This window comes from Notamacropus eugenii, chromosome 6 (assembly GCF_028372415.1).
Source record: "Notamacropus eugenii isolate mMacEug1 chromosome 6, mMacEug1.pri_v2, whole genome shotgun sequence".
NCBI classification, from domain to species: domain Eukaryota; kingdom Metazoa; phylum Chordata; class Mammalia; order Diprotodontia; family Macropodidae; genus Notamacropus; species Notamacropus eugenii.
In genome coordinates, this window is record NC_092877.1 from 257,363,351 (window position 1) to 257,381,547 (window position 18,197).

Sequence of the window (18,197 nt, forward strand, 5' to 3'; positions counted from 1 at the left end):
AACTTTAGACTTGCTCTGAAAGCATTTACAACTATGAATGAAATTTGAGGGTAGTTAAGTATGTGATAATTTGAAGGTCTTTGTGTGCTTTAGTGATTCTAATTTTTTTCTCAGTGCAAATCACCTTCACATTAACTGATTTAAAATTTTTTTGTTGTTCTTAGGTTATACAACCTTTAGTTCAGCAGCCCAGTTTACCTGTTGTGAAGCAGTCTGTGAAAGAACGATTAGGTCCAGTACCTTCAAGTAATATTGAACCCGCAGAAGCCCAGAGTGCTAATACGGATATTCCTCAGGTATTACCTGTTGATTAAAATGACAATTCTTTAATTTGTTGATTTTTTTTTTTAATTATGCCTTTTTATTTTAACCAGATTAAATACAGGTATTCTGGAATTTCCACAAAAATTTCTTACTAGTTATAACTCAATTTTGGTTAGTACTGCCATCTGAAATCCAAGTTAAGACCATAGGAATCCCTCCCTTTACGAAATAGCAAAGTTTTCTGGGAAGTAAAATTCTCTTAATCAGTTTCTGTTTTCCAATTCAGTTTAAAATTTTTATCATGTGTTATTGAAAATTTACTAGTGAACTAAATAAAATTTTCAGGGAAGATTTAAACATAGAAAGTAGCATCCTCTCTTTTGTACTGCAATAGTTAGCCTTTTCAGAACTTTACATCCTGCTCTGACATCTCCCTATTTACCTGCCTGCCCCCAACCTGGATCATATGAATTTTCCTCATACATGTAGAACATTGTGATTCTCTTTTTTCTGTAGTTCTAATAATTGTTCTTATATCTCTTTATGTAAGGTTCACTATATGTACTGTCTAATTGGCTCATGTTATGATACTCCATTAAATTTATCGAAGATATTGTAATCTGAAAATACCTTAAGTGTCTGACATTAGTTTAACTAGCAGTTTTTTGTGTCTCCAGAACAAAGGATTTTGGGGGAATTTTGAATATTTAATCAAATTATGAAAGTAGATATTAAATTTCCCAGTTGAATACAGAACATGTTTACTTGGGTTTAAGAAAAGAATATTTTATCTGGTGGCAAAGTTTTTGTAAAAAGTTTTAAAACATATTAAAACGTGAATTTAAAAATTTTGCTATTTAAAAGAATCAGTTAATTTAACAGCATAGAATCATAAAACCATAGATTCCTAGAGCCAAGTGACCTAAAAGATTCACTAATCTAGTCTCCTCATTTAAAGTTTTTAATTTTTAGTGGTTGATTATAATGCATGCTGGGTTTTTTGTTTGTGTTTTCCACCACAATTTATTAGAAATTTCCAAAGTACTCTTTCTCTTCTGAAAACAAAAACAAAGCAAAATAAAACACTATAAACATTATTAGTACCTTCACCCATACTAGTAAATTTCAGTATAGATTAATGGATTTTAAACAGTGGCAAACAAAATGTTCATAGATCCCAACAGAATTATGTATGCTTGGGGAAACACTGAATGTGTTCATTTTAATTTTTTTAGAATGTAACTAAGTTATCTGTGAAGGACAGGTTGGGTTTTGTATCAAAGCCATCTGTTTCAGCAACTGAAAAGGTAAGAAGAATAGCATGATATGTTTATTTTGGCTTCCTTATTGTTTTCAGTTATGATTTCAGGTGGCATCTTGATTTTTTTTTTTAAAAGTGTATGCTTTTCCCTTGTGTCTGGAAGCTGTTGTTTCATTGTACTTTTTAGTCTCAATTTTCTTTTAAAAATTATTTTACTGTCAGTTCCATGAAAAAGAAAAGTAACTCATTTGTTGTTGTTTTTCTTTTTGCATCCAGCTTTTAAGATACTTTTCTCCCATCTTGCACATCCCCTGTTATTTCTGTGTTTTTACTGTAGTTTCATCATCCACTAGATGTATGACCTTGGGCAGGTCAGTTAACCTCTCAGAACCTCAGCATTAGCATCTATTAAATGGGGATAATAAAAATTAGATTCTGTACGGTGTAGGGTGGCTTTAAGGAAGACACTTCGAAATACTGTAAGCCAGACTATTGATGTAGTATGCTATTCCCTTCTTATCTTTTCCTTATAAGAAGTGTTCTGAGATATTATTGATAATTTCTTTGTCTCTTTATACATAAACCGTTAACTTGTTGAATTAAATTTCTTCATCATTTTAAGTACAAGGAAAATTAGAATGACGAATTGTTAGTTAGAATGTTTTATTCCTTGACAAAAGTGGCCTCTGACTTAAATGTAGTCTGTATCTCTCGATCTGCACTTGAATTGCTCCACCAGGAGTTGGAATTACAACTGAGACTTGCTGTCCAGTTTGTGTTCTGATCTCTTAAGATAATAGAGTTTTACGCCTCAGATTATCTATCCCTCTCACTTTATACAATGAAGATACCAAAGTTCAAAGAGTAGAGAAATGTTAAGGAACTGGCTGAGTCAAGGAGCTAGTTAGTTGGGAGAGATGAGATGGTAATCCTCCTGTCTCCTGGTTGTTATTCTTGTCTTCTTTCTCCCACACAGCTTAGAATATTCATTGAATATCTAGGTTTGCTCTGCTTCTCTGAATCTCTTGCTGTTTTTGAATTTACCATCCCAGGAATTTGGGATTCTTTTAATGACCAACTGGACTTTCCAAGGTCATACTTGTACTCTTCTCAAATGATGTATTCCTCCCACGTTTGTAATCTCTGTCAGTGCTACCGTTTTTTTAACGTACAAAAAGCTTCAGTATCTTGGCATAATTTTTAATTCAATTTGGTTACTTTTGTTTAAAAGTATCCTTGACTTAAACACACCATTTCCTCTTATCCCCTTCACTACAGCATCTTCCTTTCATTACATCTGGATTATTTCAGTATCTTCCTAACTCCTACCTTTCCCTCTCCCTCCTTCCTTCCAAGTATTTCCTTGCTATTCCATACTGTAAACCTGTGCCAGATTTATTTTCCTTAGTCAACACTTTACTTTGTTTTAAATTTTCTGTGTGCAAATCTAAATGACTATACCATTTCTTATTGCATTAAAATTTATATTCTTTCTCATGGCTTCCATAATTGGACCTGGCCATACATAGTCAAATTCTCATTCAGTTTGCCTCCATTTTCTCATTGTGTGTTGAACATGCTGTGTTTATTTCTGCTTTTGTCTGTTCACTTAGGTCATTCTCGTTTAATTTTTTTTCTACTTTATCCAAATGCAGTTATCTAGTGCTGTGGAGCTTTCTTTAACTAGCCCTATCTGTTTTGATCTTCCCTTCTATCTTGTCCTTAGAACTGTATAATTTAATTATCTAGCCTTATATCATAAACTGTTCTTTATAAAGGTTAGTTTTGTCTGCCCAGTTGGATTCAAGGCTCCTGAAGAGTGAGAATCATGCTATATTTCTTTACAAGGGAGCCTAGTTTAATGTTCATCATATCTTTTTTTTTTTTTAATTTATTTATTTGACATTCATTTTAACAATGTTCATCATATCTTAAGCATTCAATAAATACTTGTTTATTGATTGCAGATGATCAGACAGGATTTATAATTCAGAAATCTTGAGAATTACTTCTGCTCTTATTGATGCTTTTCAGGCATTTGGTTAGACTGAAAATCTAACCAAAGCTGATTTATATTTAAATACTTCACTTTCATTCTGCATTGTATGAACTACACATTTGTCAAAAAATATGCAAATAAGGTAAACTAAGATTTCTTTTTATCATTTTTCCCACAATTTCCTAAGGAAAAGGTGTAAGCAAAATCCAGATGAAAGTATATATTTCTAAGAGAACATATTTCAACTTGTGAAAAATTATATACTTACCTTCTTTACCTTACATGATAACTCTGAAAGTTTCATGAATTAATCATGCTATGTACTACTCACAGTAGTGAAAGATGCCTTTTTATTGTCTCAACATCTTAAAGCTAGAAGGGACCTTATAGATTATGGACAGAAATCTCTCTTATGGCTTCCCTGATAAGTACTTGTCTAATCTTTGCTTAAAAATCCCCACCTACTACCTTTGAAGAAAACTTACTCTATTTTTGGACAGTTTTATTGTTTTAATTGTTAGAATGTGAGGCTTTTTTTTTTTTTTTTTGGTTGAGCTGGAAACATACCTTTTTGTAATGGAAAGTAAAATTTTCCAAATTTTCCAAAAGTCAAATTAGACTTTCTGTATCTTTTTCTCTTTGGGACTCTCATTTACATTGGAGGTAGAAAATGATAAAAAGAAGCAAGAGAGATGGAGAATAGCAGACATGAAAAAATTTCATTAGTCCAAGCTTTAAGAAACAAATTGCTATAGTTCCTTCAAATATTAAGATCATGCAGTGGCCTCAATTTGGAGGTTTTTAATTAGCCATCATTAACATGATTTATCACATTTGTGATACTTCAGTTACAGTTTTGTGTGTGATAGACATGCTGTTGTTGACGTAGTCAGTTTGTATACTACATTTATAGGGCTTTTTAAACTGCAATATGTTGTAATGGAAAGATAACTATATTGGAACTGACTTCTATTCCCCTCTCTTACCTTATGTTTTCAGTTTGTAATTAGGAGGATAATAATAAGCTGAAGGCATGGGGATATAGTGGCTAGAGAGCTGGCTTCAGAGTCAGGAAGATCTGAATTCAAGTTCAGCCCTTGGCACATACTGACCATGTTCTACTGATCATGTTACTAATTTTGCACCAAGGCAGCTTTTTTAAGACTAAATAACAGAAGGATTGATGATGTTATTTGCCAGATGGACTTTCCTCACTGGAAGCTCCCTACATCAACAAAATCAGGTTTGATCCGAAAAAGTAACCAAAAAAAATCCAAGACAAAACAAGTTTCTTATATCCAAAAGATTCTAATGAGGAAAGCAATATATTAATTAAAGCACTGTATAAATTTCACCATGATCTATGGCTAACAAGCTGTATCACCTTTGGCAAATTAGCTAATTACTATGGACTTCGTTTTGCTCTTCCAGAAAGTGAAGGGGGATTCTGGATGATTTTATCTGAAAGGTACCTTCAGCTCTAAAATTCTGTCAGCGTACTTGTTGTGCACAATAGTATACCTATATTGAAAGTGTTGCTTTAAACATTTTAGAGCTGGGACAGACATCTCCCTGGAGAAGAACTCTACTAATGTAGTTTGGCAGCTTCTCCGCAACTTGGTGTTTTTCCTTCTGTTTAACAAGCATCTGCTCCTCATTTCTTCTCTTTACCATCCTCGAGAAAACAAAACAAAACCCTGTGCAGCAAATATACATAGTAAAACAAAACAAATTCTTACTTTGCTTATGTCCAGAAATACATGTCTTAAACCTACATATTTAATCTGTCACCTCTCTGTCAGAATGTGAACACTGTTCTATATCATTGGTCTTCTGGAATCATGACCGATCATTATGCATTGATTACAGTTCCTAACTCTGAAAATTGTTCATTTTCCTAATGTTATAGTAATTGTTTTCCTGGTTCTATTCACTTTCTGCTAATTCAGTGAGTTTTACCTGCTTCTCCTCACCCCTTATGTGTTTGTGTAGATTTCTACTTGCACTCCCTCAGATTATCTGAGTAAATAAATCCTTCTCTCCACCCCAATCCCTTCTTCTCTGGTTTGTCCCTTTTTCTTTTCCCTTTCCTTTCAAGTCACCTGAATGTCCTCCATCTTATTTAGTTCCTTCCATCCTATCAACATTATTGTTCTTAGGGCATACTGATAATAATGTATATCACCCTTCCCATTAGAATATGAACACTTTTTCCATATAAAGTCTTTCGCAAATGTTCTGTATTTACTTTTTATGTTTCTTTTATTCTGTTTTCATTTCCAAATTTATACTTAATTCTGGTCTTTATATTAGGAATACTTGGAGAACTCCTCTGTTTCATTAAAATTACATTTTCCCCATTGTAGAATTAAGCTCAGTTTAGTTGTAAGCCTATATCTTGTATCTTGTGGAGTCTTTTAGTAGTATCTGCTAAATCTTGTGTGATGTTAACTGTGGTTCCTTGGTACTTGAACTCTTTCCTTTTGCCTGAGTGCAGTACTTTTTCTTTCATCTAAAGCAGATCTGTGCAGCCTGCAGACACCCTGAAGGATTTCTGGCTACCCATGAAAAATGTAGAGGTTGTTTTCTTCTACATTTTTGTGGGGTCCAGAAATCCTTTGGCATGCCATAAGTGGCCCACAGGCTGCAGGTTGTACAGGCCTGATCTAGAGGATCTGAATTTTGGCTGACACATTCCTGGAAGTTTCCATTTTGGGATTTCTTTCTGGTTCCAAGGTATCTTGAGTATTTATGATTTTGTGCAATACGAGGTCTGAACTTTTTTTTTTTGGTCCTGGGTTTCAGGTAATTTAGTGACTCTCAACTATTTCTCCTTGATTAGTGTTTTTGGTATGAGATACCATACTTTTTTTTTCTATTGCTTGACTTTGTTTTAATATTTCTTGTCTCATAGAATTGTTAAGTTTTGTTTGGTCCATTCTTATTATCAGGGACTTTGTTACTTGGGTAAGGTTTTGTACCTCTTCTAAGTTGCTAATTCTCCTTCCAAATCTCTCCTAGATAGCTCTCATTTCGTTTCTAGTTCTTTCCTTTCTTGTTTTTATTTCATTTATCCTGTTCTTAAGTTCTATTTTTAAGAAGTCTTATATGATTTCTTTTAGTAATTCTAATTATTCTTACAGGCATGATAGATTTTTCTTTATAGGTGTTTTGGAATTATTCTCCTCTTCTACATTTGTACCATGGGCATCCATGGCCTCATAATAGTGTTTTATCTTTTTTGTGTGGTTATTCTTCCAGTTACATCTTCTGGACAATTTAGTGTTATTAACTGGGAAGCTCTGAGGGATGAGTCTTTATTCTAGAACACTCTTGAGTCACCTTTGTCCCTCAGCTGCTTTCCTGGAAAAGGGAGGATTCTATGTCCACAATTTCTTCTGGGAGAACCAAAGCTTGGAATTCTAGGCACTGATTTTGGACTCCTAGGCCTTCTTGGAGATGAATCACTGCTGGCCTGGGTAGGGGCCTAAGTCTGAGGTCAGCTCTGAGCGTTCCTGTGCTTCTACCTTAGCTTCAGGCCCTAGACTCTGAGTTAGAGTTCTTAGTCCCTGTGGAAGGCTTGCGTAACTGGGAGGCTCTGCGTGCTGAGTCTGAGCTCTTGTGCCCTCTAGAAGATCCAGCTCTGCTGACCTAGTCTGGGGCTGAGACCAAGATCAGCTTGGGCATTTCTGTGTTTCTAGTCTTGCTCTGGGCCCTTAATATCATATCTGCAATATTGATCTCTCTGGGAGACAACCTGTAAGGCTACCTTAGCTCGGGGTCCTGATCTTGGGCTCTCTGGGAAATCCAGCACTGCTGGCCTGGGCAGGGACCTTAGTCTGAGATCAACTTTGGGCATCTCTGCCCTGCTGGTCTAACTCGGGCTCTGAGTGCTGCATCCACGTTCTCTGCCCTCTGGGAGTTTTGTGCTGCTGATCCTAACTCTGGGTTCTGGGCATTGAGTATGGGCTTCTCGCCCTCTGGAAGACCCTTGCTTTTGGGCTGGGCCAGGGCCTGCCTGAGTCAAAGATCAGCTTTGAGTATCCTGCTCTCTTGGCCTAGCTCTGAGTCCTGAAAGCTAAATCCATAATCCCAACCCACTCCTTTTCTAGAGTTCGTGTTCTGGTCACTTGTTTATAGGTTAGACTTGTGATCTTGGTCTGGAAAAATAACCTTTTGTAGTTTTGTAGTATTTCCTAATCACTTCTGGATGTGGCATTCTTAGGTCAATGGAGTAGTTTTGACAGGAGCTGGACGGTGCCTTTCTCCAACTTATGAGAGTCTTAAAAGAGTTGCCTAGAGCAGTGAAAGGTTAAGTTACTTGCCCAGGGTCACACTGCCAGTATATGCTAGAAGCAGTATTGGAACCCAGGTCTTCTTGACTTCAAGGCCAGTTTTCTCTGTCTGCTATGCCATATTTCCTCACATTATCATGAGTATGGGTATTAAAATCGCATGTCAACATATTGTAGCTATATTGATGTTTGCAGCAGAAGCATATTCGCTTATGAAAATGTGATGCTTCCTTATTTTTAAATGATAGTGATAATGAAAAAGTAATATGCATATGGTACTTAGGTGACTTAACTTAAACTTTTATTGTGTTAAATTTAGTATTTGCAGAGTACTGTTTTCCTCACTTCGTTTCAAGAGAAGAACAAGGTTTCTTTTCCTTCACAAGCTATTGCTGCATGGTTTACCTAAAGTCAAATTGAAACAAAAAATATGTAATTGGTTTTGGGGGAGTAAAAGTTGTATGAACCTACCTGATTTAAAAAATTTGAACAAATTATACTACAGATATTTAACATACACACAACACATATATATCGCAGATATTAAAAAATATATTTCAATTCATATCATGTCTATTGGGGAATGTAAAGGAAGAAAAGAGGGAGAAGAAAAGTGGATAAATGACTACAAAATAAAGGAGACAGGCATAAAACAAAAAGAGACAGACCAAAGAGTATGAAGAGAAGCAAAAGAGGACCTGTTAGTTGGTTGGAAGGTATTAGTAAAGTCACATCCCCTTTAGCGTTCAAGAGGGTTTCTTTCTCATGAATTTCTGGAGTACAAATTGGTCAGAACCGTAGCATGATTTAAGATGTCTCTGAAAAGGAGACAAAATGCTACTAAGGAAGTTGGGGAAATATTCTTTATTACTTCAGCTTTTCATCCCACCTCCTCACCCTCTTTTCCGTTATTCTTATGTCTATATGTCCCCAATATTGTGTTCCTACGGAATTTAGAAGTTAATATAGTTCCTAACAAAGAAAAATATATTAGCCCGGTAACGATAGGAGTTCTTTCATTATTTCTACTCCCCGCCCTTGACTTGCTTTGTGACCTTTAGAGTGTTACTGCCTCTGTTCCTTAGATATGTTAAATTAACTATTGAGATACTCTTCTAGGCCTTTTCTATTATTTTGCATTAAGAACTTTAGAATTAGTATTACCGTAACAGGGGAAATTATTTGATTGTGATGATAGTTTCAGAATCGAAAATGAAGTATATGTAGTATTGAAATTGTGAATATCCAGAACATGCCTGGGGTTATTTTCTTTTTATCTTTAGGGGACATGGCCAGATCAATATTAACCTAACATTTAATTCACACTCTAGGATGTTTTTCAGGACTGCACTAGATTAGATATATTTCACCTAAGGAAGCCTTTTAAAAAAGACTGTGAGTTAATGTTTTTTACCACTAGTGATAGAATAAATTTGATCCATAATCTCATTTGACTGTAGTATAATTAATGCTCAATTAGCAAAGAATAAACAGAATATTTATAAATAGTATCTATGATATGTAAATCAATTGTGGAAGAGTGCACATGCCTATATTTTATTTCAAGATTATAATTGTAGTTTTAAATGTCATTTGAATGGTTTTCAGTAATTCATATATATTGGTAACGTAGTGATCATACTTTATTGCCTTGAAATTATGCTTTCCTTATTTCTCCCTGAGGGGGACCCCTTATCCCCCAATCTGTTTTTGCTTGGGGTAAGATTCTTGTAAAATTTCTTACTTAGGGAAAATACCAATTATTTTGCTGTATCTTAAAGTTGTTCAACGTGAAATTTGTGTTAATATGATTTATCATTTATGTTACCACATTTTAGATATTTAAGATACTCATTTTAAAACGGAATCTTAAGTGTTTTGTAAGAAACAACAGACATAAGAGAAAATAATTAATTTGTGTTGTTAGGTTTTGTCTACTTCTACTGGCCTCACAAAAACAGTGTATAATCCAGCTGCTTTGAAAGCTGCGCAGAAGTCTTTACCTGCTGTTTCCATCTCTACATTAGATAACAGCGAAGCACAGAAAAAAAAACAGGTAAATTTAATTAAGATGTTGCAAAAGGTTTGTTTGCAGAAAGAATCTGTATGATTGGCTTTTAATGTTTGTTTTCTTAGGCATAATTAGTATAGCAGGACCCAAAAAAGAAAAATCTTTTTAATTAGTATGTAGATCTTGGGCAAGTCAGTTCCTTTAGAAAATGTTAGTTTTAATGAACTTACCAATGTAGTGCATCTTTATAATTTCCATCTGGCATAGGATCATAAATTTAGAGTTAGAAGGGTTACCAAGTTGAACCCCTTTTTAGAATTAAAGTCTCATTGACTCCAGGTCCAGTGTTCTCTTCCATCTATACCACATTGCAAACAATAATCAGCCAGTATTTAGTAAGTATCTAATGCGTGATAGGTACTGTGAATACAAGTACAAATTTTGAAACAATAACTGCGAACAATGAACTTATCTTCTAATTGGGAAAACAAGTTCATATAAAGTATGTACAGTATAAGTTTAAAGTTTATACACACACACATATGCTACACACAAAATAGTTAAATGTAATGTACTTTGTAAGGGAGGTCAGTAATTGAGATATGGGGATCCGAAAAACATTCATGTAAAAGATTGTGCCTCAGGTATTCCTGACAGGAAGAGGAGGACTGAGGTAGTGATAGGGTGAGGGTCTGCATTTCAGGAATGGGGGATCATCCAGGCATGAAGATGGAAAATGGAGTGTGAGGAATAGAGGGCCAATAATTTTGGCTGAATTGTAACAGTATTAAGTCCCTGCCATGTTCCACATACTGTGCTAAGAGCTGGCAAAGAAAAGAAAGGCAAAAGATAGTTAACTTTCAAGGACTCATAGTCTCATGGGGGAGAGAACATGTAAACAGCAGTATACGAATAAGATTTATTCAGGATTAAGAAGGATAAAAAAAGGTTTCTTATAGAGAGTGGAATCTTAACTGGGACTTGAAGAAAGACAGGAGGTGGAGATGATAAGAGAACATTCCATGAAGGAAGAAAAGGCAGTGAAAATGCCTGGGATCAGGAGATGGAATGTTTTGTTTGAAGAAGGAGAAAGAGGCCAGTGTCATTGGAATGGGGATTATATAGGGATAAAGAATGGGAGGGGTCGTTTGAAAAACAAAACAAAACAAAACTAGAAAGGGTCGAAGGATTGTATTATGTGGGCCTTGAATGCCAGTCAGCGGATTTTGTATTTGATCCTGGAGATAAAATATGCAGCCAATGGAATTTTTTTGGTTGGGGTCAGAGGCATGACATGTTGAGGCCTGTACTTTAGGAAGATCACTTTGACATTGAGTGGAGGAGGGGTGGGAGAGGGAAGAGACTTGAATCAAACAACAAGACAAACTAGTAGGCTAATTCTGTTTTACAATCCAGACAGGATGAAATGAAGACCTGCACCAGGGTGATAGCATGCCATAGAACAGAAAGGGGGCATGCATGAGAGATGTTAGGAATATAGAAGTGACTTGACTTGATAAAAGATTGGACATGGTGCAGTAATAGAGAGTGAGGAGTCAAGGATAATACCCAAGTTGTGAGCCTGGATGACTGGGAGGATAGTGGTACCTTCAACAATAATAAAGATACTAGGAAGAGGGAAGGGTTTGGGGAAAAGATAATGATTTCTTTCTTGAAGGTATTAAGTTTGAGATGAATACAGAACCTTCTGTTTGAGATGTTTTAATAGGCAGTTGGAGAAATAAGACTGGAGGTCAGAAGAAATATTAGGGATGAATAAGTAGATTGGAGGAATATCAGCACAGAGATGAATCCATGGAAGCTAATAAGATTGAGAAGAGGAGAAGGCTCAGGATAGCCCCATGGGTACCCAAGGTTAGTAGCTATTGATCTGAATGAAGATTTCCCCCCAAGGATTCTAAGAAAGAGTAGTCAGATAAGTAGAAGAAGAGAGAAATGTTGCAAAAGCCTGGTGAGATAAAGTAACAAGGAGAAGAGGATGATAAACAGTGTCAGAGGCTGTAGAAAGGCTGAAGATTAAGAAAAGCTAGTTCCATTGATTACTGGAGACAACAGTTTCTGTTGAATAATGGAGTCAATATCCAAACTAAGAGTAGGTAAGATTAGATTGAGAGGAAAGAAAGTAGAAATACCTATTGAAATGACATTCTCGAAGAGTTTAGTCACTTACTGGGATGAGTATTCCAGAGAGCAATAGTAGAAGGGGTGGATAACTTTAGAGAAAACACTGGGGAGATATTAGACAGTAGGGCCATTTCTTGAGCAAATGAAGGTTTTTTTGAGGATATGGGAGATAAAGACATTTTGTAGGCACTGGGGAAGTAGAGAGTAGATCGGGAGAGATTTGGAGATAAATGAGAGAATGGGGTTGATAGAATAGGCAGTCTACTGGAGGAGACAGGGTAAAATGAGTTTAGTTTTACTTGTAGCCATGACAAGAAGAGAGGGGTTAAGGAGGAGATAATGGCAGAAGGCATCTGGGTGATGATTCCTGGATGAGGAAAAGGGGAGAATTGGAACCTCTTAGTGAATAGTCTTGTTTTTCAGTGAAGTATGAGGAAAGGTTTTCTCAGCTGAGCGGGTAAGTGAGAGGAACTATGGAAAGTTTGAGGCAGGATGAAAAGGTGTGGAAAAGCTACTGTGGCAAGTGGGATAGTGAGTCAATTAGAGAGTAGTAAAATAAAAGCATTGCTTTGCTGGGCCCAGGTGAGATTATTTAGCATAAGTTTGTAGTGTATTCAGTCAGCTAGGTTCTATAATTTTTCAATTTTATTTGGCAGCACATGAGTAGGAGTGAAGACAGCTAGTGGTGGAAGTGATCTGAGTTGCTTGCCAGGGCAAGACCAGCAGGAAGATGAAAAGGACAAGGGATATCTGAAAAAAGGACAATGTGGAGTTGAACTGGTACACCAGAGGGTTTAGAGAGGCTATCACATGGTAAAGAATTTAAGGGCTAAGAAATTAGAGCCTTAGTGAAGATGGAGAATATGTTTCAAGGTAACAGAGAGAGAAGTGTAATGATTGTGATCAGATAAGGGATTTTAACATTTATAAACATGGAAGCAGAGCATTTGTCAATGATGGAAAGACAATATAATCTCGGTATCTAGCTGTGATGGTTTGGAGGAAGTTGAGAAACTGGGAGATAAGGAAGGGTGTTTGATGGGAGTATTAAATACATATGTTGAAATTTCCTAGTATAAAGAATGCTGTGAGGAAAGGTTTCTAAGTGGTGTTGGTAGAGGGAGAACCTAGAAGAAGCAAGGAATATTCCACCTTCTCTACCTAGATCCAGGGAGTTGCGAGGGAAAGGGGGAGGATGAGTGAAAGGGAAGCTGTATAATCAGGAGGAAACCAGGTCTTGGTGGCCACCAGAAGATAAAAGGAATGGGATTTAATATGAAAGATTTAACATGAAAACAAGTTTATTTTCTATGGGAGTAAGTATTCCAGAGAGTATAGTGGAAGAGGTGGATAGCTTTAGAGTAGAACACTGAGGAGTTGGGTTGAGAGAGATAGGAATAAGGGAAGAGGTAATTAGGAGGGTTGTGGAGAATGATGTTAGAATAATAACAGTCAAGAGTTCAGAATCACTGAGATTCTCAGAAGGCATGACTGGGTGAGAGTTTGTTAGTTATAGAGGAATGAGTTCAGGTGTATTATAAACATTGCTAGGAGTTGGACCTCAGGATTAAGTCCTTTCAGGGGGTTAGGCAGGTTATGAAGGAGACAAGTTAGAGTTAACTATTGGAGTGGCTTTTCTTTCCTATCCCTTCAGGCAGTCCAGACCAAGTATGGTGTTTGTTTCTCTATCCTCTGCAGGCTGGAAGTGTTCCCTGTAAGTGGGAAGAGGCCAGTCTTAAGAGACCATGCAGGTAGTGGAATGACATCTTTTTGTCTCTTGTGGCAGGAATGGTCACCTGCAAGGGGGGAAGAGACCAGTGTAGGAGACTAGTACATGCTAGAATGGCATCTCTCTTATACCCTGGAAACTGAAAGAGCCAAACCTAGGAGACCCGGCACGCAGAGGAATCAATCTCTCTGATCTCAAGCCAGATAGGAAGAGCCAATCTAGGAGACCAGTATTCATTGGATGTATACAGTGCTTGAGGGGGAATAATGTCAAACAAAGATAGAAAAATAGATTGGGGCTAGGCCGTGAAGAAATTTGAAAACTAAACAAAGGGATTTATGTTTTATCCTAGAAGCAGTAGCAGGCTGTTATAGTTGTTTGAAGAAGGAAATCAGAGGTTACTTTTGCAGCAGTCTACAGAATGTAGTAGAGTAGCAAGAGACTTAAGGCAGGACCACCAATTAGAAGACTATTATAATAATATAGTAGATGAGAGGTAATGAGGGCCTGAACTAAGGTGGAATAAATGTGATGTGTGAGTGGAGAAAGGTGTCCACTGTGAGAGATGTTGGGAAGGCAGAAATGGCATGATATGGTATCTGATTGGATACGTAAAGTGAGGATGGGTGAGGCGTCCAAGATAATACTGACACTGGAAGGATAGTGATGTCTTTGCAGAAACAGGAAAGTTTGGAAGATAGGACACATTGGAGGAAATGAGTTCAATTTTAAACACCCTGAATTTTAGACGTCTCTTAGGATATCAATTTGAAACATCCAGTAGGCAATTGGCAACGTGGGTCTGGGGACAATAGATTGGTGAATCTTCTTCATCAAGATGATAGTTACACTCGTGGAAGTTGATAAGATTACCATGAGAAGAAAAGAAGAGGGTTTAGAATAGAACCTCAGGGGACATGCCCAATGAGAGGGCTGTTGAAGATTTCATAATAAGATGTAGGTGATATGCCAAAAAAAGAGTTGAGAAGGAGCAATCGACTGATAGGAAGCAGAAGAAGCAGAGATTAGCGTCTCTAAAACCCACAAAGAAGGGCGGAGACAGCAGTCAACTGTGTCAGATGCAGCAGATAGGATGAGAAGAATGAAGAATGAGAAAGGACTATCAGATTTGGCAATTAAGACATCATTGGTAACTTTGAAGGGAATAATTTCAGTTGATTCATGAGATTGGAAGCTGGATTGATAAAGAGTTGAAGAATGAAGTTAGTAAGAGGAGAGGAATTTGAGACAGCCAGTGTAGACATCATTTTCAAGGACTTTGGCTGAGAAAGGGAAGAGAGAAAAGGACATTAGCTCAAGGGAATGATGGTTGATTGAAAGTTTTTTTAGTAGATAGAAGAGATTTGGGCATATTTGAAGGCATTTGGGAATGATCCAATTGTTCTAGAGAGAACAGAAATTCATACACGAGAGGGAGATGATTGAGTATGCAGTCTACTGGAGAAGATGAGAGGGGGATGGCATCAAGTGCAAATGTAAAGGAGTTGACTTTGGCAAAGAAAAGGGCCACCTTTGTCAGATCCTGAGAGAAATGAGACTGTCCTTTGACTAAAATACATAGCCACAATTATAAGACCAAGCTTAGTCCTTTGATATTCTTAATAAATAGAATTCTTAGTGTGGTTCAGTGCTGTTTAACATTTTTATTATTGATTTGGGTAAAAGGCATAACTGACATAGTAATAAGACCTTGCAGATTATACAAAGTTGTGAGGGGTCAGTGAGACACTCAAGATTATAGTGACAGAATCCATATAGGATATTAAAAGGCTAGAGCATTGAATCTTAATTCAGTAGGATTAAAAGTAAATAAAAATCCTACTATACTGACTTGGGTTCAAAAAATGAACATCACAACTACAAGTTGCCTGCAGGGATATAATTATGCAAAAGTTTATCTGAAAAAGGTATTTGGGTTTTAATGGATTGTCAGCTCAGTATGAGTCTTGGGTTGTCTTAAGAGGCATAGCTTTCTGGAATAAGGAGGTGATCATCTCTCTGTACTCTGCCCTGTCAGACCACATCTGGAGCATTGTACTCAGTTCTGGGTGCTACAGTTTAGGAAGGACAGAGAAGCTGGAGAGTATGCAGAGGAAGGCAACCAGAAGGTGAAGGCCCTTGAGTATCGTGTCATATGAAGAGGAAAGCACAGAAGAGAAGACATAGCTGGCTTCAAGTATTTGAAGGATTGTTATGTGGAGGGAGGGATTTTGAACTTATTTGAGGGCAGAACTAGAAGCAATGGGTGGAAGTTGCAAAAAGAACAGGTCATGCTTGATATCAGAAAAAACTTGGTAACAAATAGAGTTGTCTCTATGTGAAGCAGTCTGTGTCAAGAAGCATTGGGTTCTTCTCGAGAGGTCTTAAAGCAGTGACTCGAAGAGTAGTATATTGGGGGTTCTCTTGGTTCCTGAATTGGACTAGATAGCCAGTGTGTAGATTTTGGGATCTTGTGGACTCTTGTGAACCATAATATATATACTTTGGAATTACTTCATTTTATAGTTAATTTTATCTATTAAAGCAAAAATTGACCATTTTCCAAATAAATAATCATTTTTTGGGAGGAGTGTATATTGATACTTTGTGGTTTTTTTTTCTCCTCTTACTCTCTCTTCCTTTATTAGGAAGCACTAAAACTGCAACAGGATGTGAGAAAAAAGAAGCAAGAGATTTTAGAAAAGCACATTGAAACACAGAAGGTAACATTGAAATTTGAGGATACGTTTATAAGTGGTTTCTAGTTTTCAATGAGTTTTAAGAACTTATGGAATTTTACTATAGGTTTCTTGAAATTCTATACCATGATATTTATATGAATATTTCTTGAGATTATTTAAAGTACTAACAAAAATAGTGTCATGAGTAAGTTAAAATTATGAGTGACCCACAGTCATTTAGATTTTCTTTGGAATTGTACTTAATTTCATTAAATGTGTGATTGGTTAAAATTCACAGTTCTTTTGATGACAATTCAGTTTTAACTCAAAAAGCTACTGATTTACCTATCTCCAAAAAGGGAAGCAATTAAAGTTTTTGATTTGGTAGCAGATTACAAGGATGGAAAGCTTAAACCTATTTTCCTTATATGACTGTTTCTGTGTTCCAAATAGAGTAAAAATATACCGGAAAGGTGACAGACAACATTATCAAAATATGTAAAACAAAACTGAGAGCTTGAATTTTGTATGCTTTCAAGTTGTTTGAGGTTTAAAAAATCATTTTAATCCATTGAAATAAATTAAACCTTTTGGTTGAAGACAGTCCATAGTCTGAATTTGCTAACATTTTGATGTTTATATGTATATGTTAATTTAAAATGTGTGTTCTTTCCTATTTTTTACTATACTTTGTATTTTCAACAACATACCTTTGTATTTTCCTTTAACAATTTAACAAATTTTAAAAATTTGATAGATGTTAATTTCAAAACTGGAGAAAAACAAAGCAATGAAGTCTGAAGATAAGGCTGAAATAATGAAAACTTTGGAGGCTTTGACAAATAGTATTACTAAATTAAAAGATGAGTTGAAAGCTGTTTCATCTGGAAGCTCCCTTCCCAAAAGTGTGAAAACCAAAGCTCAGGTACTTTATTCAATTAAAAATTAAAATGAATTGTATCTTAATCTTTGTAGCATGCTTATAATGCATTATCCGTAAAAACATACTAATAACATCATGTCATTTTTAATAAAGCCATTCCCTAGGAAGTTCAGCATTTTTTCCTAATCTTTATTTTTTAGTTGATATTCTCATGAAAATGAGAGATAGTGTGATTCCAGTTTTATTTTAAAAGTTTGGAGCCTAGAGAAGACGACGAAGTGAGTCAAGGGATAACCAAGTAGTAGAGGCTAAATTTCTTGAGTGTTTTGTTTCCTGAGTTTAAGTATTAGAAATGATTTATACTTCAGAGCTGTACACTAGAACGGCCACATCCAAACTGTGGAGGGTCACAACCAAATTCTGTAACCCAAACGAAGAACCTGAGAGTGGAAACTTCAGTTCCTAGGACTTTCTGCTGTGGCTTTGTTAGGCAATTAAAGGGTTTCAATCTGTGATTTCATTGTGTAGAAACTCCTGCTGTTGGGCTTCAGCACCTCATCCATAGCTAGAGTCTTAGATAACTGCCTGAGACCCTACTAGGTGCCATTACTTGTCCTTAGTCCTTATAGGTAGTTTGTTTCAGATCCAAGACTTGTATCTAGCTCTTCTCAGCTCCAGGTTTAATTCTCTATTCCTTCCTAGGTATTACAGGAATTACCTCATACTCCATCCTGAGAAATTGGGTTTTCTAGTTGCATGCTGACATTATGACATTGAAATTGAGGCAGTGGAGTTATCAGGAAGTCCAGTCTTTCCAGTCACACCTCTGACACTTGTTGAGCAAGTCACTCTCCTGAGCCTCAGTTTCCTTTTTCTTTAAAAGTGAGATAATATCTATCTATGGTTGATACTTCAGAGGATTAGTGCAA

General features: G+C 36.3%; 1 protein-coding gene across 24 annotated transcripts in view; it reads left to right on the forward strand.

Moving 5' to 3' along the window:
* Window positions 1-18,197, forward strand: part of RBM26 (RNA binding motif protein 26) — a 107,754-nt gene that overhangs the window by 59,500 nt on the left and 30,057 nt on the right. For 20 of the 24 annotated variants that reach the window (XR_011969931.1, XR_011969930.1, XR_011969932.1 and 17 more), the window contains 5 exons: window positions 165-296; window positions 1,500-1,571; window positions 9,747-9,875; window positions 16,353-16,427; window positions 17,143-17,310. Coding sequence is in view for 14 of the 24 variants with exons in the window: in XM_072622149.1 (XP_072478250.1) it covers window positions 165-296; window positions 1,500-1,571; window positions 9,747-9,875; window positions 16,353-16,427; window positions 17,143-17,310 (576 nt within the window). In the remaining 10 variants the exon portion in view is untranslated. Of the gene's footprint in view, window positions 1-164; window positions 297-1,499; window positions 1,572-9,746; window positions 9,876-15,742; window positions 15,879-16,352; window positions 16,428-17,142; window positions 17,311-18,197 lie in introns of those variants that run through there. The other 4 variants (XM_072622154.1, XM_072622155.1, XM_072622161.1 and 1 more) reach the window with 2 other exon arrangements.